Source organism: Pristis pectinata, chromosome 3, assembly GCF_009764475.1.
Source record: "Pristis pectinata isolate sPriPec2 chromosome 3, sPriPec2.1.pri, whole genome shotgun sequence".
In the NCBI taxonomy this organism is placed as follows: Eukaryota; Metazoa; Chordata; class Chondrichthyes; order Rhinopristiformes; family Pristidae; genus Pristis; species Pristis pectinata.
Genome location: NC_067407.1, coordinates 89246910 through 89270545, shown reverse-complemented (window position 1 = coordinate 89270545; position 23636 = coordinate 89246910). Strand labels below are relative to the sequence as shown.

The following is a 23636-nucleotide window of genomic DNA, read 5'->3' as shown; positions in this document are numbered from 1 at the left end:
AGAGGTCAGCTCAATTTAATAAATGTTTGGTGCTCCCCACACCTAGTGCACAGCATACAAAAGCTCCATCAGGTCATAGGGTGAATTACCTGGAACCAAGAACTTTTAAAGGACTGCCATTGAATCTATCCTGCAAGTAAATACGGCTGGTGACAGACATGTACGAAGAAGTTCATGACACCGAGCTGGATTTCTGCAGAGAACTGTGGTTCTTTGTGGAATTTAGGGCTCCATTCAAACAATGAACAGAGCAATGACTAACCTGTGGTCTCAGGCTGGGAGCAGCTGGGTTTTGCAATACAGTATAGCTAATTGTGAATATGTGGTTCAATTTTACATTGTTGGCTTATGATGCACCTTAAGTGCACTTATCTTTATCCCCAGGGACAAATACTGACTGCAAGAAACCACATGCCTCACCACCTCCTCTTCCATGGTTAGAAAGCAGAAGATGTGCACCACATGCACTACAGAGAAACACCAGGGCAAAACATTGACCACACTTGTACAGCACTGGGAAAGTTGCTAAGAGTTCAGCAGGCTCACTCTGTAATGTGTCTCTTGGTATGAGGGCTATTAAGGTATTAATTATAACATTCTTGATATATGGCAGCAGCCATTGGAGGGGATACTTTATTTGGCAAAAGTTCTGAGCACACATGGAGGTGACTGTTGGGCATTATTGGTATAAAACATAATTAAAATATGGTCCTTGGACTTCTGCAGGCAAGCCTTAGGTCTCATGAGCAGATTTGTCTTGTCGATGCTGTGGTCCATCTTTTCCTACCTATTCCTATTCATCCTATTAAGGGCAGAGCTCCACAGTGCTTAGTAGACTGCAATACTCTTACAGACCTTAGCTGGACTACACTGCAGAATTCCTGCCTTATTTGTCCAGGCATGTGATTTGCTACTTTAGGATCACAATGATAGGCTGAACTCAATATGCCACATTTCCTTCTCCTCAGATCTTGTTGGCGAGTTTTGCATTGATGCAGTTGCATACATTTGGTTCCCTTCAGCCATTCCCTGCAACTTTCAAGACCAACTGGCACCACAGGCTGGCATGGAATGACGGATCAGGAATGCTGTCAGGTTAGCAGGCACTTGGTTGCAGAGTAGCTACATATTCATAGAGTGGTGATTCTGTCTGTGCATGAAGTCAAATGCCAGGTGACTTACAAGTTCCCATTTGATAAGTCCTTCTTTATATCTGTGACTCCCATCAGCTCTACAAACTTTAGTTTTCTATGTTCCTCCAGTTCTGGTACAAATCTGATTTTAGTCATAGCGAGATACAGCATGGAAAAAGGCCCTTCGGCCCACTAAATCCACTCTGACCATGAACCACCCATTTACAATAATCCTGCATTAATCTGTTGTTTTTCTCCCCATATTCCCATTAACTATCCGCAGATTCTACCACTCACCTACACCCGAGGGGCAATTTGCTGTGGCCAATTAGCCTACAACCTGCACATCTTTTGAAAGTGGGAAGAAAACTGAACACCCTGAAGAAACCCAGACGGTCACAGGAAGAATATGCAAACTCCACACAGACAACACCAGAGGCCACGTTTGAACCCAGGTCTCTGGCACTGCGAGGCAGCAGCTCTGTTAGCTCTGCCACCCTATGGTGTTCTATGTTTGGTTGCCATGTCTTCCACAGCCAACACCCCAAGTTCTGCAGTTCTATCATTTCTCTGCCCCTCCACCAGTCCCTTTAAGGACCTCCTTAGTATTCCTCTTTTTGTCAGTTGTCTTTGACAGTTATGAGATTTGTCAAATCTTGTTTAACAACAGTTGCATTAAGTACTGTGGTATGTTTCACTGCGTGAAGGATGCAACATAAAACAGAGTTTTTTTTCCCCTTAATTATGTCTTACTCTTTGTGAAAGCTTGTGATAGATGATTTGGCAGATTCCTTCTCACTGCTTTCCTAAGGGAAAGTGATGAATGTAGGCGCACAGCTAACCATTAAGGAATTTCAAAATCAATTTTACTGTTTCTAATCTGTACCCCAATCCCCTACTTCTAAACAAAGACTAAAATTAGCCTTTATGTACTTGTATTTGCTGGGAATTAAGTAGTTGAGTATTTTTAATTCAAACTTGCATTTAGTGTGCAATCCACTTCTTAGTGCAAACTGAATTATTCATACTCTTGTATACTGAATGGGATCAGCCACCTGTCTACCTAAAACCATGTCTTCCTTATTGTTTGATGAATACACAAACTTAGATCAGTACATGCATCTAATGGGGCATATCAATTTAAACCTATCCCCAAATGAAACAACATCCAATAACTTAAGGACATAAGAACTACTGCAGGTGTAGGAGTAGGTCTCACAATATCCTGAGCATGTTCTGCCATCCAATAAGAACATGGCTAATCCTCTCTCGATTTCCCTCGATTCTCTTAGTGTCCAAAAACCTATTCACCTCAATTCTGGATATACTGAATGAGTGAGCATCCACAGTCTTATTGGACACAGAATTCCCAGCCCTTTGAGTAAAGAATTTGTTTTTACTGAAATTTCTGAGAAGTATCAGTAATATCTCTTGTTTAGTCAAGAGCCGTAATATCTTATGTAACTTGTTGTCAAATCTTATGAAGCACTTAGTGACACTTTTTTTAGATTAAAGACACTATGTCAAAGCAAATTGTTATTATTAATAAAAATAATATGATTAACGTTGTCATTTCCCACCCCAATCCCAAGTCCTTCTCCCACTACTGTGATCCCTATTTTAGGACTTCCTAGCTAGAGGAAACAGCCTCACAATCAACCCATCAAGCTCCCCCACAATCTAGATCCTTTCCATCGAACAGCTCTCTATCCACGTGCTTGCTAAGATAGTCTTAAATTCCTGATATGTCACCACATATATTTTACTTGATAAATGGTTAAATGGGCACATCTTCAAAAAGCTCAGTTCAATAAGTCAAATATGATTTATCTTAAGAAAGTCTTTGCTTAGCCAAGCATCTGGAAGTACATATTAATAGGATCTTGAAATATGGATTCTTCCTCAAACACTTTTGAATGCATGATTTATTCACTCACTTTGTCCTTCTTTCTACATTGAGTATGCCAAAACCAAATCTCTATCTGTCATGTCTATGCCAATACAATGAGAATTGGCAGGCTGTAGAATCACAGGGTGGCATTGTTGCCACATTCATCACTACTTTTAGTTACAGGTTGGGCCACAAGGAGTTTTAAAGCACAGTAGGAGACTAGTGTGCCCAAGCCAACCAAGAAGAGAGACAATTAGGTTTAGGCTACTTCCTAGCTCTCAGTCTATAGCACAGTGTATATGACATTTCAAGTAATCATCCAGATAAATACAAGTAGTTTCTGGTGTCACCACCTCGCGGGCAGTGAATACCAGACCCTATCATTATTCGGGGGAAAGAAGTGCGTTAAATGGTGTAGTAGGCACGAGAGGCCAAACGCCTCTCATGTACTTGTACGTGTTAAATTGTCACTAAATAGCAGCAGTAAAAACAACCTATATTCATAGACAACATGCCACATTGCTAGGCATTCCAAGGTACTTGACAGGAGCAAAATCAAACAAGATGAGATGCTGAACCACATGAGGAAATATTAGGACATTCACCAAGTGTCTGGTCAAAGAGGTAAACTTTGAGGAAAGGCAAGAAAGAAAGGCTTGCATTTCTTGTAGTACCTTTCACCATCTCATCTTGTCTCTGAGCATATCGGAAATGTGGCCATCGTAGAACGAAATGGAACAGCTAATTTGTTACAAGCAGCAACCTGATAATATATTCATAAGTGATGTTGATTGAGAGACAAGTATTGACCACAATACCAAGGGGTAAATCCCATACCATGGGATCTTTCACAGCTATCTGGGCAACAAGATGGGGCCAAGGTTTAACATCTCAACCAAAAGATAGCATTCAGTCAACATGCTACTTCCTTAGTGCATGGAGAGAACAACCTTAAATTTTTTGCTAAAGTTGCTACAGTGGTATTGAAACCACAAACTTCTGACTCAGAGGAGAGGGGCAGCTACTTGATGGCAAACACCAAGAGATAGAGAGGAGGAAGGGATAGAGAGTTCAAAAGGTTTGGGACCTTGGCAGCTGAAGGCTAATGGTGGAGTGATTGAAAATGGGATTGAGCAAGTAGCTAGCGGTGAAGGAGAGCTGACACCACAGTGTGGTCCAGATGAAGGGTCTCGACCTGAAGGGTCGACTGTCCATTTCCCTCCATAGTTGTTGCTTGACCTGCTGAGTTCGTCCAGCTTTTTGTGCGTTATTTCAGAGCGGCGCAAGGCTGTACAAGATTACAGGGAGATGAGCGGGCACAACTATCGAGGGATTGGAAAATAAGGAAGAGGATTTTAAAACTCAGGAGTTTATTAACTTGGGGCAATGTAGGTCAGCAAGCACAGGCGTGAAGTGGGAAGAGGACCTGGTACAAGTTAAGGCAGAGGCAGAATTTTTTTTTACATCCAATATGCAATGCAATGTTACCTCTCTAAATTTCTGCTGCACAAAATTCATAGCGCAAGTCAACTGTGTTGAACACTTTTTATTATAAACTGATTTTTTTTTTGTCCACATAACAGAGCAGTTTAACTGAGTGTTCAGCAACACACAAAATGCTGGAGGAGCTCAGCGGGTCAGACAGCATCTACGGAGGGAAATGGACAGTCAGTCTGTCGGGTTGGGACCCTCCATCAGGACATGAGTGTGACCGGTAACTAATAAAAGTTTCAAAAAAAAAGTTACTGACCGGGACAGTTTGGCATATCACACGTCCTCGACTCGGTGGCAGTGCAGGCATATCCACAGGACCTGGTACGCTTTTGGTTCCCACTTCCACAGGTTACACTGCAGAGTGACCACGGGCTCCAGTCACCCTCTCCATCTGCGTAATCTGCATCAAAAAAAGCAAGCATACTTGCAGTTAGCTGCCATTGTGATGAGTTGCATAATTGGGACCACATGCTCGATTTGGAGCTTAGGCCCAGATTCTGCCATTCGCATGCCATTCAAATAACTTTCACACACATAGCCGTACAAAGCATTGCTTGCACATTTTTTTTGTTCTTCTAAGCCAAAGCAGCTGGAATGTTTCAGCTGTAAATCTTGATTACAGAGTGAGCAGCCTTCATTGCTGACCTCTCACCACTACCAGATAGACAGCATGTAAACAAGAAATTAAAATCACATTCAGCAGCTAGATTCAAGAACCCTTTATTATCACTGCTTTTGGAAGGACAAAGAGAAGACACAGGCAGGTGGTGGGAGGGGAGGGATAATGCCAATTTTACTCACTTATTTGTCTTGGGAATAAAAAAGATTAAATATGAATCATTGGGATCTTGCCACATAGACGCAGATGTTTTCCTGCACAACTTGCTTTACATCAATCAATACTGGAGAGTTTATTCCCACTGTAGTCCATACCTATTTGATTTCACTTGGCTTATTTCCAATATCTCTTTCTGAATTCTCAGTTGCCCAGAACAAGTGAGGAATGCAGACTTACCATATTCAGGCTGTCCCTTGGATTCCCATCTCTGTTGTGTAACTGTGCTTCTATCCCAGCTGCCCACAGGATTCAAGAAGTTGCTGTCTTCACTTGCACGGCTATTTTCCTGATCGTCATCACTCAGGGAAGCTGTTGCTGATGACTTTTGCCACCAATTCCTCCAGTCAGATGAAGGCACTGGCCAGCTGGGTTTAGTCACCTTACGCAAGTCCCTTTCTGCCTCGATGTCAGTTCCATCTACCACCTCAATTGTAACCTGCACAGTGCAAAACAATCAACATGATTCATGTACGTATCTAAAATAGCAAAAAAAACCCAACTCTGAAAATGAAATTCCTTGCATGGGACAACATTGGTGAAATAGCACAGTAAATACAAACTGAACTCACCATAGAAAGTTAAGTTTAGTCTAGTCATTACCAAGTCCCTTTTAAGAATCCATTTTGTGTTAATTACTGTCAGTTAAGCTCTCTGGAACTGAAAATTAACTACTAAAAATGCAAGATGTCCATTGGCAGCTCTGTGTCAGCCCACTGATTGAAGGTACTTTGGGACATATGTCTGGCTCACAGCAATTAAAAGTAATCCCAGTTGAGGTATGGTGGCACAGAGGTTAAGTTACTGAACCACAGATTCACAGATATGAGTTTGAATCCCTCCTTGTCAGTTGGGAATGTAAATAAATGTAATTAAATAAATCAGTAATTGAAAAGAAATCTAGTTTCACTAATTGTAGACACAAAACAACTGTCTTCTTGTTAAAACCCCAGCTGGTTCACTGATGTCCTTCAGGGAAAGAAATGAGGGGTATAGATAGGGTGGACTGCAGGAAACTTTGCCCCATATCAGAGGTGGATAAAACCAGAAGACACAGATTTAGGGTGAGAAGGAATCAATTTAGAGGGGGTATGAGGGGGACATTCTTCTCCCAGAGAGTGATAAGTACCCGCATTGCACTGCCTGAGAGAGTGTTTAAAGCTGGGTTGTTGACAGCATTTAAGTATCTAGATGAGCACTTAAATTGCCTAGGCATAGAAGGCTATGGTTCAAGTGCTGGGAGATGATATTAATACAGAAGTATGCCCACTGGTTGGCATGGAAGAGTTGGGCCGAATGGCCTGTTTCCATGCTGTATGATTCTATGACTCTAAATCTGCCATCCTTACCAGGTCTGGCCTCTGTGTAATTGCAGACCTTCCAAAGTAATTGCCTCTTAGGTACCTCCTCAGTCCAGAGGTAATTAGGGATGGACAATAAATACCAATGTTGCTAGTGACGTCAAAATCCCATGAATGAAGTGAAGGGCCATCGCCTGGCTCAATTGACAGGGAAATCACCCAATCATCTCCACTCCAGCTGGGAGTAGCCTGTCACTACATTCAGTCTTCCAGTTTTGTTCCGTCAAGTTTGCACTACAAATTTTTCCTTCTCTCTTTCTCTCTGAATCCAATCTCTCCTTCCCTCTCTGTTTCTTCTGCACATGATTTAGCATTAAATTCAACCACTCTAAATCACACTCATTTTTCAGTTCTTTCCCTCATTCAGCATCACTGGCCATTATCACAACCCACTTTAAAGGGGTACTGATTTGAACACAATGGCTGCCACATTTTCTACATCCACATGCTAACAAATTACTTCATTGGCTGTAAACTGCGTGGGGCAGCTTGAAGTGGTGAAAGGTGCTACAAGAATCCAAGTGTGCTATTTAATTCAAAATCCTTCAATCTGATTGGTTAAAGAGATACCTTGTTGCACACTCTGCACCTTCAGGACCCGGATGCCCTGTTTTTCTCACAGTGTCATTATTTCCACGTAAGATGATGTTAACATCTAAATGTGCAAAAATTAGTTTAACTAACGACAGACATTGTTGGATGGTGTGATACAGAAAGTGCTACTTCAATCTGATCTGCCATGGATTAGGAGGATTTAGATTATTTTTACTCCAAGATGATATGATCCTGACTTTAGCCTAATAACTGGGAGTAAATTGTGTTTCAGAAAGATATATTAGCGTTCAATTATTTGTTCTTGCAAACTTTCTCTTGGTCAAAACAGAGTGGAGCTGGTAGAGCCCTAGGAGAGCATACGCAGCCACCCAACCTGATCAAGGTACCTCATAAGAACAAAGGATAACTAACAAAGAGAATGATTGAAAAAAATACTGAGTCCATGATTTGGCCAGAAGGTGCAGCCAATTGGAATAGCCTCAAACTGTCCTTTCCATCTTCTTATCATCACCTTATCACTGAAAAGGCAACATCTTTATCTGGGCTTGGATCAAGCAGCTCATATCTAGTGCTGGAAAGCATCACAACCCATCCAAACAGCTTGCCTTCATTGAAAGGTGTATTGCTTCAACACTAGAAAGAGGAACTGTTTCATTAGATGGGAAAAGCAGGAGGCTGAAGACTGTATCCATACCAAACGCCAATATGAAAATATAACAGAAATAGTAGCTCCAACAAGTTTCGACATGAGCAATGTGGTATAGGGACAGAAGTAGGTGACTTACCTCCTCATGGATTCTCTGCGTTTTAATGAGATTTTTTTTAACCAATCGAGTTTGTGAAGGTGTGGTACTCACTGCCTTGAAGGGTGCTGAAGGCAGATACCTAATTATATTTAAAATATGCCTGGAGGAAGTATTGAAATGCCCTTCACCATTGGGCTACAGACCAAAAGCATTAGCTGAAATATTTCTATTTTGTCTGTCTTGGATACAATAATTTCTTTTGTGCTTTAAATTCCCATGATTCCATAGGATTATGGCTGACCTGCAACCTAACCTCTGTGGCCTTTGGCCCATAACTAGTAATTTAGGTTTACAGCAATCTGTCAATCTCAGATTTAAAATTAATTACCAATCCAGCATCAATTGTTATTTGTGGAAGGGATTTGCAAACTTGTAGCATCATTTGCCGGTAGAATGTTTTTTTCTAATTTTACTCCTGTTGCTGTTTAAACCATGGCCCAGAACTTAGATGGGAAGCTCAGGTTGAATAGCGTATCCTGAACTAGTAAGAGATGAAGGTATAAATGGGGCAAGGGTTGGAGGTATGCGAGGGAGAAGGGGAAGAAGGGGAGAAAGGAGAGAAGGGAAGAGGGAGAGAAGGGAGAGAAGGGGGAAGAGGGAGAGAATACTCTCTGTATTTACCCCAATGAAAACAGTTCCCTGGTGCCATGCCCAGTAAATCTTTTATGCTAGATGCTTTACTCATGTATAAAACACAACACCAGAGCACAGAACATGGGTATGAAAGGTCGTTGACCTGAAATGATAATTCTGTTTTTCTCTCCAGAGATGTTGTCTCACCTGCTGGGTATTTTCAGTTTTATTTCATATTTCTGACATCTGCAGTGGGTAAATTTCTCCTCATTGTCACAGCAACCTTGTGATTGACTTAAGGAGCCTGCTTACCCATGCAGTGTTCCATGCCTTCATCAATGATGTGGCAGATTTCACTTGCTGTCTTTGCTGATAATTCTCTACAAAGCAATATTTATATCAGTGGGTGTCTTTCTTTCCAAAACTGAAGACAACCAAGCTGACAGTTCTCTCCTAAAAGGCAATCATCTCATTTTTAGTTTAACTGTACTGAAAAAAAGGTGACAAACTAATTTCAGTTACAAACATTTTACTCATTAATGAGAGAATGGCTGGAGTGGCTTCACCACTCTTTCCTCCGAGTCAAATGGTTGTGGCTTCAAGTTCCATTCCAGGGACTTGAAGACACAAAACTAGGCTAACATTGAGAGAATGTTACACTGTTTTAGGCACTGTTTTTATGTTGAGACATTAAACTGAGGCCCTGTTTTCCTTTTAGCTGGATGTAAAAGATCCAGTGCCTTATTTTGAAGTAGAGCAAGGGTGTCTTGGCCAATCTTCATCCTTCAATCACCATCTCCAAAAAAAAGAGCCTTTGCACTTTATATTGCTGTGCATGACTTGTTTGGTGTATTTCCTCCAATAGTGACTCATGATCTGTAAACTGCTTTGTGAAACACACTATGGAAATAAGATAAAGTAAGATATCTTTATTAGTCACATGTACATCGAAACACACAGTGAAATGCATCTTTTGTGTAGAGTGTTCTGGGGCAGCCCGCAAGTGTCGCCACGCTTCCGACGCCAACATAGCATGCCCCCAACTTCCTAACCTGTACATCTTTGGAATGTGGGAGGAAACCGGAGCACCTGGAGGAAACCCATGCAGACACAGGGAGAACATACAAACTCCTTACAGACAGCGGCCAGAATTGAACCTGGGTCGCTGGCGCTGTAATAGCGTTACGCTAACCGCTACACTACCATGCCTGCAGGTTTGTCATTCTGCATTTCCAATGCCCTGTGGTGGAGAAATACTAACAAGTAGCAACACTAAAAAAAGAAACTATAGCAACCATGCATAAATGTGCTGTGCTTTGGAATTAAACACTGAAATCAATGTAGACACAAGAGACTGCAGATGCTGGAATCTGGAGCTAAACACAAACTTCTGGAGGAACTCAGTGGGTCAGGCAGCACCCATGGAAGGAAATGGACAGTCGACGTCTTGGATTGAGACCCTTCATCTGGACTCAAGCCAAAACGTCATCTGTCCATTTTCCTCCACAGATGCTGCCTGATCCGCTAATGCTGCGAATGAAAGTAATGTAATGTGCACATTTTTGAATATCATGAAGTAATTCTAACATTAAAAAATATGATGGGTGCATGTGTGGTGAATTATTCAATTAAGGCAATGACATGCATATTTATTGTTGCAGAGGCAGATCCCATCAGTTGCTCAATCACCGTTCTCTAGACTAAATTGCAATTATTCCCAGGGTTCAGACCCAGGTTTTGTGGTCACTGGGGGCTGGCCACTAGATAAACACACGGCCACTTTGGGTCGTTCCATGTCGCTCTACTGCCACAAAAACATAAATGTCCGTGTCATCCTCAGCCCCAGCACCCCACGCACCCTCAGCTGAACCAACCCCCACCATAAGATACACCACGTCCCATCTTGAGCTGCACTAACCCCATATCCCCACCCTTACCCTATCCCCAACGCATCCTTAACCTAAGTTGCAGCACTTCCCATACTACAACCCGTGAGCTTCAACACCCCCCCACCTTATATCTACCCACCCACATGCCAACCTTCGCTCTGAGCCTCACACTCCCCCCACTGCCCCCTGAACACCACCAACCTTCACACCTAGCTCCAACCCTCCTTCCAAGTCCAACCACTATTCTGAGCCCCACCAGCCCTCCATAACCTGCCCCCGACCCAAACTTCACCACCTCCTGCTCCGAGCGCAGTATCCCCTGTAAACTGCATTTCCTTTACCTGCATCCCCCAAAGCAACCACAAGCTTCACCTCTCTCCCTGAAGCTACATTCTCCCCAGCCCCAACAACTACAGTTCCTAGATCTCTGCAAAGCAACACTTCAATCAGACAAGCAGCAAAGGTTTATTTCTCCACCAGAATCCTGAAGGAAAACACAATCTATCAGTTTGTCTGTCAGCAACCAAAGAATACATACTTCACAGCCTTGAAACACATCATTTCCATTCCTTGCTTTGGAATCAACAGCCATCTTCCCGCCCCCACCTTTTGGAACAGTTTGACCTTGGCATCATTGGGAGCACTGTTCGCAAACAGTCCACCAATAAACAAAAGCACGTCAAAGGAAATTCTAATCTTTGTATCCATCAGACTTACTGAAAGAGCACTGACGCTGACACATGCTTGTTAAACACTTTAAACAAGATCCAGCAGCAAACGTGATTTTTATTTCTTCCTCCAAGACATATAAACTAGGACAAATCACTGAAGCTGACATAGTATTATATAGGACTCAGCAGTGTTTTTAAATTGTCCCTAGATTCAATTGATCCATTCTCCTCCAGTAGATTATTCATTCTTCTTGGCATTAGCTTCAAATAATTCAAGATGTTGTTTGGTTTCCAACAGACAAAGGAATCCAGAGAACATCTCAACTGTAATGACATTAAAGGAGCAGGAAGAAGCCAATACGTCCCTTGAACTGTTACTCACAACCAATAGAGCATGTACTGTTGAGGGTAGGTGAGACACCCTGGAGTGCAAACTGGGGCCAAGGGAATGGTGGCCTTGCAAGGGAAACCAGACAATTATAAGAACACGTAAGCCTATGGAAAGGGTGGGTTTGCATTGACGATTGAGCAAAATGTCTGGGCAGATGGTGACTCGTAGTTAAGGGGTTTTATGCTAGTAATGGTCAATGGGTAGCCAGCAAACACGTACTTCTCAAGCAAGTGAAGTTTGGGAACCTCTGGATTAGATCATGGTTATCGATTTAACCTTCCGTCTACACTTCTCGCTGCTTCGGTAAAGCAGCCGACATAATCGAAGACCCCACCTGCCCAGGACATTCTCTCTTCTCTCCCTTCCCATTGGGCAGAAGATACAAAAGCCTGAAATCATGTACCACCAGGCTCAAGGACAGCTTCTATCCCGCTGTCATAAGACTACTGAACAGTCCCCTTGTATGATAAGATGGACCCTTGACCTCACAATCTACCTCGCCATGGCCTTTCACCTTATTGTCTGCCTGCACTACACTTTCTCCGTAACTGTAACACTTTATTCTGCATTCTGTTATTGTTTTCCCTTGTACTACCTCAATGCACTGTTGTAATGAAATTATCTATATGGATGGCATGCAAAACAAAGCTTTTTGCTGTCCCTCGGTACATGTTACAATAATAAACCAATTTAACCTGGAACATTTTTGCCTGACAGCAAAAATGAAATTTTGAAATTTGAGATTTTCAACTGATCATTATCCCACAGTCAACAGTTTTTTTGCAGATATATATATTCAGGATTTCACTTCCATTTGCTGATGTAAAAATTCCTGACATAACCCTTGAACAGCCAAGCTGCATAATGTCACTCTTCTACTTGTGCCTCTCCTCTATAATATAATCACTTGTATTCAATTGAATCCTACAAAGTAGCAAGAGGTGGCACAGCATTTCATTGGAGCATTATGAAACATACATCTCTGTTTATCTACCTGCTCAACCCTCATCATCCCAAATACGCCAGGTGGCTCACAACCTTAATCGTCCATATCTGAGGGATTACGATTAGTCAATACAAACTTTGGCTGCATGTGGTTAAAGGGCAAAATGGACTCATTTATGTACCATTAATTTCCCTGATGGCATAAATCTAACTTAACCCCTTAACCTTCATTTTATTGTAACACTTCATTCGGGAGAATCACCAATGAGTTATTGATCAAGGTAAAACATTTTTGAATCAACTCTCCCAGTCACAGAAATCTTTGATTGATCCTCAATGGTGTTGACAAGGGAAGATTGATAGAGATTTGGATATTATGGAAACTAAAGGGCCAGGGGTTGGTGTAGGAAAGTGGACCTGAGCTAAAAGATCAACTATTATCTTATTAAATGACCTACACCCACTCCTTTTGTTCTTACAAATATTCTTATTGTGTGAGTCAATATCTGGTCAGTTAAGTTGTTACTTCCTTGAAATAACAAAGGTTCACATGGATGTGTTATTTACTTGAATGGTGTACCTGTGAAAATGTGGTCTGGTGATTCACAGGAGCAGGAGCAAGCCGCATCCAGGCCAGCTCCACCGTCCAGTGCGAGTGTGGCTAATCTGTGATCATAACTCCTCAATTCTATTCCACCCCCAGAACTGACAATTCCTTTGTTGTCTAAAGATCTATCCACCTGCCTTGAACTCAATGATGATGCATCCACAGACCTCTGGAACAGAGACTTCCAAAGATTCACAACACTCGCTTGAAGATATCTGTCTCCAACTCAAGAAGAAAGAAGCCACCTCGTCATCCTGAGATTACAACCCATTGGCATTCTGTGTATCATGAAGGACCCTGCCTTCTCTCCAAATGAAGCACACTAGATTTTAAGAAGTGCAAGTGAATTACTGCTTCACCCGCAAGGATTGTTTAGAGCCCTGGATGGTAGGAAATGAAGAGATAAAAAGAGATGTGTTGCATCTTCTGTGGCATGGGAAAGAACTGTAAGGAGTTGTATGTGGTGTGGAAGAGCAGAAAGGGCATTGCGAATGGAGCAATCCCTTCAAAATGCTGAAAGGGGAGGGAGGGGAATATGTATCTGCTGGTGGAATTTTGTTGGAACTGGTGGAAATTGAGAAGGATGATCCATTGAACAAATAGGCTGGTGCTTGAGTAGTGTATTTGAAATCATGAATGCTCTTAAAAGAGTAAACAAGCAGAAACTGTTCCCAGTGACAGGAAGTTCATTAACCCAACGGCACAGATTTAAAATGATTGGGAATAGAGCCAGGAGCTGGATAATGAAATCAGTTTATTTTCTACACTGAATTGTGATCTGGAAAGCAGCAAAGGAAATAGAAATTCTCTCTTCTCCCACCAAACCCCCCCCCCCCCCCCATTGGGCAGAAGATACAAAAGCCTGAAAGCATGGACCAGCAGGCTCAAGGACAGCTTCTATCCCACTATTATAATGCCATTGAATGGTCCCCTAATACAATAAGATGGACTCTTGACCTCACAATCTGCTTCGTCGTGGCCTTGCACCTTATTGTGTGCCTGCACTGCACTTTCTCTGTAACTGTAACACTTTATTCTGCATTCTGTTATTGTTTCCCTTGTACTACCTCAATGTACTGATGTGATGAAATGATCTGTAAGGATGGCATCCAAAACAAAGATTTTCACTGTACCTTGGTACATGTGACAATAATAAATTAACATACCAATTTAGAAACCTTCAGAGGGCAACTAAGTATTTGGGGGAGAAATGTGCAGGGTTATGAAGAAAGAGCAAGGAAGCATGATTAATTAATAGCTCTACCAAGGAGCTGGCACAATCTGTGATTTTATAAAATCTGTCTCCTATTATTTTTCAATCTTTTTATTAGTTTTCAAATTAATACAGATTAATATACAACATCAATGTTTGTACATGTAATACAAAGAGATCAGGAGAACAATCATGGCATAAATAATCATAAAGAACAATAAAATATTTAAAAAAAATCTGTAGATCCCATGATCTCTTAGTAAATGAATATAATATAAAAGAAAGGAAAGAAAAAGATTTATTTTATATATATATATATAAAAAAAAGAAAAGAAAGGAAAAAATCCCCAAATCAATAAGAAAAATTATAAACAATATATCAAACCAAACTAAAACAGAAAAATTTCAAAAATAAACAAGAAAAAAAAGACTGGACTGAAATTTCTCAGTAGAAACAGAGCAATATTATGTCATCAACTCCGTTCCTCTAAATTGGAAAGTTATTGAAAGGGGATCTATATCAGGTGAAACTATTGAATAAATGGACTCCAAATATCTTCAACTTTAAGTGAAGGATCAACAGTACCACTCCTAATTTTTTCCAAGTTTAAACATGATATAGTTTGAGAGAACTATTGAAAAGTAGTAGGGGGTATTGGATCCTTCCATTTAAGCAAAATCGATCGTTTGGCCATTAATGTAACAAAGGTAATCATACAGTTAGTGGAAGCAGATAAATGGCCAAACTCTATCCTTGGTAATCCAAAAATTGCAGTGATAGGGTGAGGTTCTAAAATCTGTCTCCTTTTACTGTCCCTCTTCCCACACTCTTCCCAAGGTCTGGGACCAATTCCACCTCCTCTCTCCCCCTCCCCCCTCCCTCCCTCCCATTTCATATTAATGAAATGATTTTAATTACTTTCTGTGGTAGAAATTTTTTCACAGTTTTGCCACTCTCTGGGAGAAGATATTTCTCCCCATTTCAGTCTTAAATGGCTTATCCCTTCTCTTCAGCCTGCAACCCCTGGTCGCAGACTCACTCCTTACAATTCTCAGGAATCCCAGCAAAACTATGTGGGGGCATAGTGACCAATACCATGCCATATATTGCTCAGTATACACTGGACTTGTGTGCACAGTGAGTCCTCTTAAGTCCAGGGCTTACTTTCATTGGAATGGTTGAATGTCAATGCTCTGAAGCAGGAAGATTTGATCGATTAACTCAGATGGTCTCCCCATTGTCTGCTCAACCTCCTGAGTTTTATTAGTCTTTCTGTTTTTGTTGAGGTTTTCAAGCATATCGGGTATTGCGGGCTGCCCCTCAGCACATTCTCAGTAACGCGAAAAGACACATTTCACTGTGTGTTTCGATGTACATGTGACTAATAAATAAATATCTTATATAGGGTAGTTATGTGCTCTATCCTTGATTATAGGTAAACTGTGAACCGTAAAGTGCAAAAAACAGCTCCTCCACCCACCACCCCCCCACCCCCTCCCCCCTCACAGGTGACTATGGTTGGTCACTTGGACCAGGATAAATAGAGAGGCTGGAGTCAGAGAGGCTTGCATTTTCAAACCACCTTTCACAACTACAGGACATCCCAAAGCTCTTTGCAGCCAGTTTTCCATTGTTGGAAATGCAGCAGCTAATTTGCACACAACCACTCTTACAACAATGTGATAATGAGCAGATAATCTGTTTCAGATTTGTTGATTGAGGGACAAAAACCATCCCTACTTTTGCTTGAAATAGCTCCACAGAGTCTTTGAATCTACCTGATGGAGTAGCCTTGGTTTCATGTCTCATCTAAAGGACAGCACCTCTGACAATGCAGCACATCCTCACCACCACACTGTTGTGTTAGCCCAGACTTTTGTGCTCAGGACTCTAGAGTGGAACATATTATATATTGGTCTGTGAGTGTGCTGGCACAAAGCCAAATGTGAAAATGTGGCACAGCACCAATACTTATTTGGGACAATATGTTAGGATTTGTTTTGTACCTTCAGCTTAAGTGAGTTCTCTTTTAGTTTTGGTGGAATGCAGTGGTTGTAAAATTCAAAGAGCAGTGTTTTGCATCAATTGTGGACCAGCAAATGGCGCAAGACTTGAAAAGGCCACCTAGTGAATGAGTTTAATCGAGTGTAGCCATGCATTCTATTGGATCCCTTACAGCAACAACTTCATTCTACGCTTGGCTGACCACCAAGCACTGTGGAAGCAACTGTTTATCATTTAAATCCTATTCTTTAAATAAGCTAAATATAATATAAACTTAAATCACTGGATGCCATCAAAGGCAGCATTTTTTAATGAAGAAATTTAATTGGCCATCCTATTGGCCATCCCATCTACAATGTGGCACTTCACCAGACAAACATCAAACACTTCTGCGATTATTTTTACGTATAAGTATAGGTTTGGTTAATGTTCTGCTCACTGCTATTTTAGCTCACTGTTTTGCATGTTTGTTGACTGAAATGGTTTATTTTAAACAGGTTGGCACTTTGTTAAATTAGCGCGTATAGGAATTTTAACTTCAGCATATTTAGCAATGCACTAAAAATAGCAAGAATTATCATCCCCTGAGAAACTATATGCATTTTCTTCGTCAATAATAGGAGTACAAAGATTATTTTGAGGTGATGGCGTTCTGTTTTAGCTTTATGCTTTGTGCTATGTTGAAAAGGGTGATTGGATAAAGAAACAGTCCAGTATTTTGGAATTTAGCTGGGCAAACTGAGAAAAAAATTGCAATAATATTAAAATGCACAATGACTCGTTAGTCCCCTCCCTGAGAAAAATGAAACTGATCTTTTGAAGATAAAGTTAAATTTCTACTTTGAATCATGCAATAACTTCATAGTATATGCAGTACTCCATTTCGTATGAATATTGATGAGAGCCATAATTGTGTGATGCACAGAAGTTGAATACTAGCACTTATTTTGTTTAACATAGTCTAACCTGCTGCATCCACGTGGTATCAAAAGATTCAACTTATTTGGTACTGTACCTGTATGTTTGGATTTTGTCCGTTAATATCTGCTTTGGACAGGTCAGGGAAGTTCTCCAGATCTAAGAGGAATGTTCGGGGACCATCCCTCTGAAGGGGTGTGTGCGCTTCTTCCTGCAGTGTCTGGGCCTTTGCAAAGTTTCTGCCATCATTCTGGTAATGAGGAGAATCGCCCCTTCCGTCAGACTCCCTCACTGATTCAGCAATCCGAGCAGAATTGGAAAACGAAGACTTTCCATTGTTGACATTGTTCTGCAAATTGAATAATATCAGGGCAATTCATGTAAATCAATAAAGGCATACGTAATGTTGATCTATTGCATTGTTGCAAATATTTAAAAACATCCACTGCCTAGTGAAGTATGCGTACTCAGTAGTAGATGTTAAATACTTGAAAAAAAACTTGCAGAGCTGTCAATCAAGAGTGGGGGAATGGGACTAATTGAATTGCTTTTCAAAAGACGTAGCAAAGACTCAAGAGGCCAAACGGGCGGCTTTGGTGCTGCTCTATTTACTGATAATATAAATTGGGCAGTGGTGAAGCTAAGGAGATTATTTTGTGAACTGTATCATAGAACATCAGACTACAGTGATGCATTTGGTGCTGCAGTGGGTAGCCAGGGAGGGAAGCTGGAGGATGCCCAGATAACCTGTGCTTCCAACATTCAGGCAAGACAATGAGGCACAGAATCATTGGTGGGTGCTAGCTGAGGAATGCCATTGGTGGACAATGAGAGGCATGTTGAATAATCGGCTTCCCATTCATCGATGTGTGGTACAGTCTTAGCTGTAAGAGAAGAAATTGAAATTTGTAATAATGTTGAAGATTACGCGAGTTTGGCACTCCATGAATATGTTATTAATAGATACCTGGCAGCACTACAAGGCAATAGTTCAATCACAATGTTTTTATGATATCATAATGTACCTGATCAAAGCTTTTTTAAAATCATGAAAATCAGCACAAACTCACGATTCAATTACTGCCTTAAACTCGCCAGAAAGCTGTGATTTGTTATGACGTATAGTCTAGCTTCTTTTAAAAATAATTTTTGCTTTTAAGTCCACTCAGCATCAAACAGCAAAACACTAGTAACTTTGCTGTCAGTGAAAGACAATGACATGATTCCTGAAGGAACAGGATTGATTGGTATGTTGTAGATATAAGGAAACAAATTATACCCCGTCTATTATTCGAATAAATATCACATTGAATTCGTTAGTCAAGTAGTCATGAACATACTAGCAAAGCAAATTGATTGCTAACCTGAGAGCATAATAAATGGAAGCAGGAGTAGACCATATAGCCCCTCAAGCCTGTTCCAGCATTCAATCCATTGGCTGATACTGCACCTCGTCCACTTTACTCTCCGATTCCCATGGCCCTTGATTCCTTTGCTGCCTAAAAAGTATCAATCTCAGTCTTGAGCATAATCACTGAGCATCATGGATCTCTATGATACAGAATTCCAAAGATTCACTAGCCGTGGAGTAAAGAAGATTCTTTCCATCACAATCCTAAATGGCTGACCCCTTGCCTGGTTCTAGCTTTTCTAGCCTGAGGAAACTGCTTCTCAGCATCTGCCCTGTCAATCCCTCTCAAAATCTTGTATGGTTCAATGAGATCACCTCTCATTCTTCATATTCCATTGAGCCGAGGCCAATCATACTAAGCTTGCCTCATATGATAACACCCTCAGTCCAGGAAACATCTAGTAAATCTATCCTGCGCTCACTCCAAGGCCAGTGCATCCTTCTTTAGATACAGAGACTTAAAGTACACCAAAGCCCAGTACAGTGCTGATGAAGGGTCTCAACCCGAAATGTCCACTGTTTATTTCCCTCCATAGATGCCGCCCGACCCACTGAGTTCCTCCAGCATTTTGTGTGTGTTGCTTCGGATTCCAGCATCTGCAGAATCTCTTGTGTCTTGTACAATCATAACAAGGTTTCTTTTCCTCTTGTATTCCTACGCCTGGCAAAAAGACTACTGTGCCATCTGCCTTCCTGATTGCTTGCTGTACCTGTATCTCTACTTCCTCATGAACCAGCACACCTGGGTCCTTCAGTATACCCATATTGTCTTGCTTCTCACTGGCTGAGAAATATTGGTTAGAAATTTGGCAGCAGGGTGCTGTTTGTTTCAGTGCTGTGCGATTGAAAATGTATTTTAAATCTTGACTCTGCAGTCCCTGAGGACTCTGATGGAAGTCCCAATCCCTCCCCCCACCACTCCACCCATTTCCCCAATGATTCTCAATCTCGGCGCCCCTATCCTTTCTGAAGGCAACCCACCACCATTCCCACCTCCCACCCTCAACCTCCCAGCCTTCCTCGATGACCTGACTCACTGGGCCTCTCTCCCCCGAACTCCAGCATCAGGTCCAGATCCCAGGAAGCACATTTTCCATTCTGGGTGCACTAGAATTTCCACATGTACATACAAATGCACATGTACAGAGTACAGTGTCAGAGGATACACTGATGAATGATGATCAATGCATGATCAGTAAATTCTGAGGGGACTCATGTGTTCCAGAAAGTATGTGAAACACTGCAGGAGATGGGGACTAAAGACCATGAGGCAGAATTTCCTTCTCTCAGTTAAGAAAGCATAAACTCCTGCTAGGACATGTGATGAGGTGTGAGAGGGGCTGGGAAATTCAGCTTAAACTTCCTGGTAAATACTTAACAGAATCAGTTTAGATGTCTGTTTTTACATGCTGTCTGATTTTAATTTTTACCACCTTATAAAGGAAGTAAATTCAAATGGGTGTAAGAATGTGTGAACAACTGGATCCCATTAATTATGTGGCAAGTTTAAAGTTACCCAACCTAGTGCGACAGGTCATCTGTGGCCATGTGTTAACTTAATGTGGGTTCAGGTTACTTCAGCCAACACAATCCTTCTCACTAGATTTCCAACAATCACCCAATTTGCAGAAACTGTCACCTTATGAATAGGGATCATTTCTTTATTCCCTTCTCCCTTACCCTGGAGTACAGAGGCTACTGTAAGTATAGCAGCTTCACTGGTTGAGTTCCTGTCATCCAGTAAAGATCCAAGGAGATTAGTTCAAATCCCATCACCACAGCTGAGGAATTAATAAATTATTAGGACCTTAAAACCTATCAATGGTAATAATGACCAAGAAATTATTAGATTGTTATTAAAGCTCAGTAAATTCACTGATGCTGTTTTGGGAAGAAAGTCTGCTATCCTGAGCCATTATGGGTAAGTGTCTGCTCAGGGCCTCAGCAGTGGCACAGCTGGTGGAGCTGCTGCCTCACAGCTCCACTGGCCCAGGTTCAATCCAGTGCTGTCTGTGTGGAGTTTGCACACTGTGACTGCACGGGTTTCCTCTGGATGCTCTGGTTTCCTCCCATGTTCCATAGATGTGTAGGTTGATTGGGTATTTGGCCACTGTAAATTGCTCCTGGTGTGTAGTTGACTGGTAGAATCTTGGGGGGAGTTGATGGGAACGTGGGGACAATAAAATGGGATTAGTATAGGATTAACGTAAATGGGTGCTCGATGGTTGGCATGGACTCTGTGGGATGAAAGGCCTGTTTCCACGTTGAATGATTCTATAACCTTGTGGTTGACTTTCAACTGTTCTCTCTAAAGGTCCAGCAAGCCTCTCAATTGTACCAAAACCCTTGTAGGAAACTAGAGGCAGCAGATCAAGGTGGCAACTCACTGCCATCTTCTCAAGGGTAATGGGCAATGGATAATAGTTGCTGGCCTTGCCAGTGATCCCTGCATCTTGTAGGTGAATAATTATAAAGAAAATGTAGTCCTCTATAGTTTACTTCAACTGACATCAGCTTCCTGAACAGAGAGCTTGGATTCCAGGCAAACTATCTCATCAGTGCAGTTCAGTTGCATTCTGAGCAATGACAAATGTAAACTGAAGCAGTGTGACCTTTGAAGATGCACAGCTCCTTAATTAACTGACAGGCCCATTTGTCTTGGCTTCCAGCTATCAGAAGTTATGCGATCCTCATATGAAATACTTGTGGTGCAATGTTGCTTATGGTTACTGTGTTATAATCTGCAGCAGACAAGTTCTCTGATATGTAACTAGATAGTAAAACTGTCAAGGAAATATTTTTTTAAATATCAAATGCTCTCTACCAATTGGTGACAGAGTAAGTGTTTACTGGAGAATAGGATTGAAGTTTCCAGGAAAGCTAAGGACTGGAAGTTAATTTCTAAAACCGCCGGAAGAATGAAACACTACTTTTTTGTGATTATGGAGTTAAAAGCTTAAGTGTTCTGCATTTTCTCAGCCTAACACCAGTCTTTTCACACCTTAAACATGTTCCTCTGGGATATAATTTTCATGTGTTACTAAACATGAGTTGAATTTCCAAGAGATATGGGTCAGTGGTTCAAGCTTTTGTTATTGTTTTGCATGCTCTGGGGTTTGTAATATAGACTACAGCAGTTCCCTGTGCCCACTAGAAGTGTTGCCACTGCCTCAAATACTGCCAACAGCCTGTGGTAAATCAAGCAATCTCAAATGCACCCACTTAAATAATACGCAGGAAGTGTTTGCCGACAACTAAATCGGCCATGGATAATCACAAAACAGCGAGTGACTTCAATAATTTCACAGAACAACCAGCTTTATTTTTCTCTTTTGAAAATGGACTAGGGCTTAGATAACTACACACACACACACACACACACACACACACACACACACACACGGATGTTATACAGCACATTAACAAAACAAGTGCACACCTTCCAACTTTAGAATGTACCTTTTCTGAAACACCACAATATCAATGTGAATAACCCATTTATATAAGATGTACTTCCCTGCTATCTTGGTTGCGGCATTAACATGTTGAAATCAAGAGATGAATCCCTCTATTAAAAGATCAATTTGGTTTGAACTCACTAATTCACATCCTGATCTCACTTGGATAAATTTCTACATGCATATCCCAGAAGACTGGACACTTGAACTTCTTTCTTCCTCTGCCTATGTTTACTCTGTCAGGATCTTCGTCACTTTCACGATGTCATCAGCCACTTAAAATTAGAGAGAGAACAGGGATTCCACAGTCTTATCTCATTGAGCATTGCTGGCTATGGCCCTCCTGCCATGAATTTTCTCACCCACCCACCAGTCTAGGCTTTCAACTGGCCTGCTGCCAGACACAATATCCTAATGAGGCTCTGCCGTTGTGGTCAGTGGCAACCTTGGTATTTTTTTCACCAACCCCAGGCTCCCGTGCATCCTCCCTGCTCCCTGTTAATGCCGGGGCCTCAGTCTGAAACCTTGACCAAATCGATAGGCAGAAGGCTGCCTGCAAAGGGCTGCACATGGTCACTTCCAGCAATCTCAAACAACTACAGAATGGTTGTAGGTTAATTGCATAAAACTAGGACTGACTGGCATTCCCACTGAGAGGAACAATAGATTATCCAGTGTGGGGATGTGGTAAAAAAAACACACCAATGTATTCGGGAGTGCTTTTGTAAGGTTGTATGAAGCACACATTTGGATCATGGTAAAGTGAGCTTTACTCTTAATTTGTATGCATGCATAGACAAATATTTGTGTGCACACGGGCATATGCACATGAATATGCTCTTATATGGACATGCCTGTGCAATATGAGCTATATCTGGTCTGGGAGTGTTCTAATGTCCATTCCCAAGGGCAAAATCATTAATAAAAACATAAATGTATATTGCAGTGGGTGAAAATCTGAAACAGGCTGTAGGCTAACAGGTGCCTCTTGTGAGGGGAAACATGGATGTTTTGAATGTGGCCCTTACTCAGGACAGCTAAGTGCCTACTAACAAGCCTGATCTCCTTTCCTCATTGAACTGCATTGACTGCATTCTCTAATATCTACCTGCCCAGAGTCAAACTTCACACCTCCACTCTTGGGTTAGCCTGTGAACCAACTGCTGTTTCAGGAGGCAAGGGAACTTTTGGCATCCTTCACGGGTCTGGTCCCAATGCTGCTCGGTGAACAGCTGTTGGGACATCCATCTGCCTAAGACAAATAATGATGTGCTACATTCCTTACCCCCTCCCACATATGCTCGTTTCAACTCATGATTAGCCAAGAACTTCTGAACAGATTTCTACAGCCCACCATCCTCCTATTCAAGTAAAACACCATTCTCCTTATAAAAATGATATAATAGATGGGATTTCTTTTGTCTTACAATTCATAGTGATTTCAGTACAATCAGTATGACCTTCTGCATCTAAGGATCAT

The 23636-nt window shown here is 41.5% G+C and overlaps 1 protein-coding gene across 1 annotated transcript in view; it reads right to left on the bottom strand.

Moving 5' to 3' along the window:
* Positions 1–23636, bottom strand: part of ism1 (isthmin 1) — a 79912-nt gene that overhangs the window by 19708 nt on the left and 36568 nt on the right. The window contains exons 2-4 of the mRNA XM_052011058.1: positions 17385–17636; positions 5534–5792; positions 4775–4918 (exon numbers count right to left, since the gene is read on the bottom strand). Coding sequence (XP_051867018.1) covers positions 4775–4918; positions 5534–5792; positions 17385–17636 — 655 coding nt within the window. The remainder of the gene's footprint in view (positions 1–4774; positions 4919–5533; positions 5793–17384; positions 17637–23636) is intronic.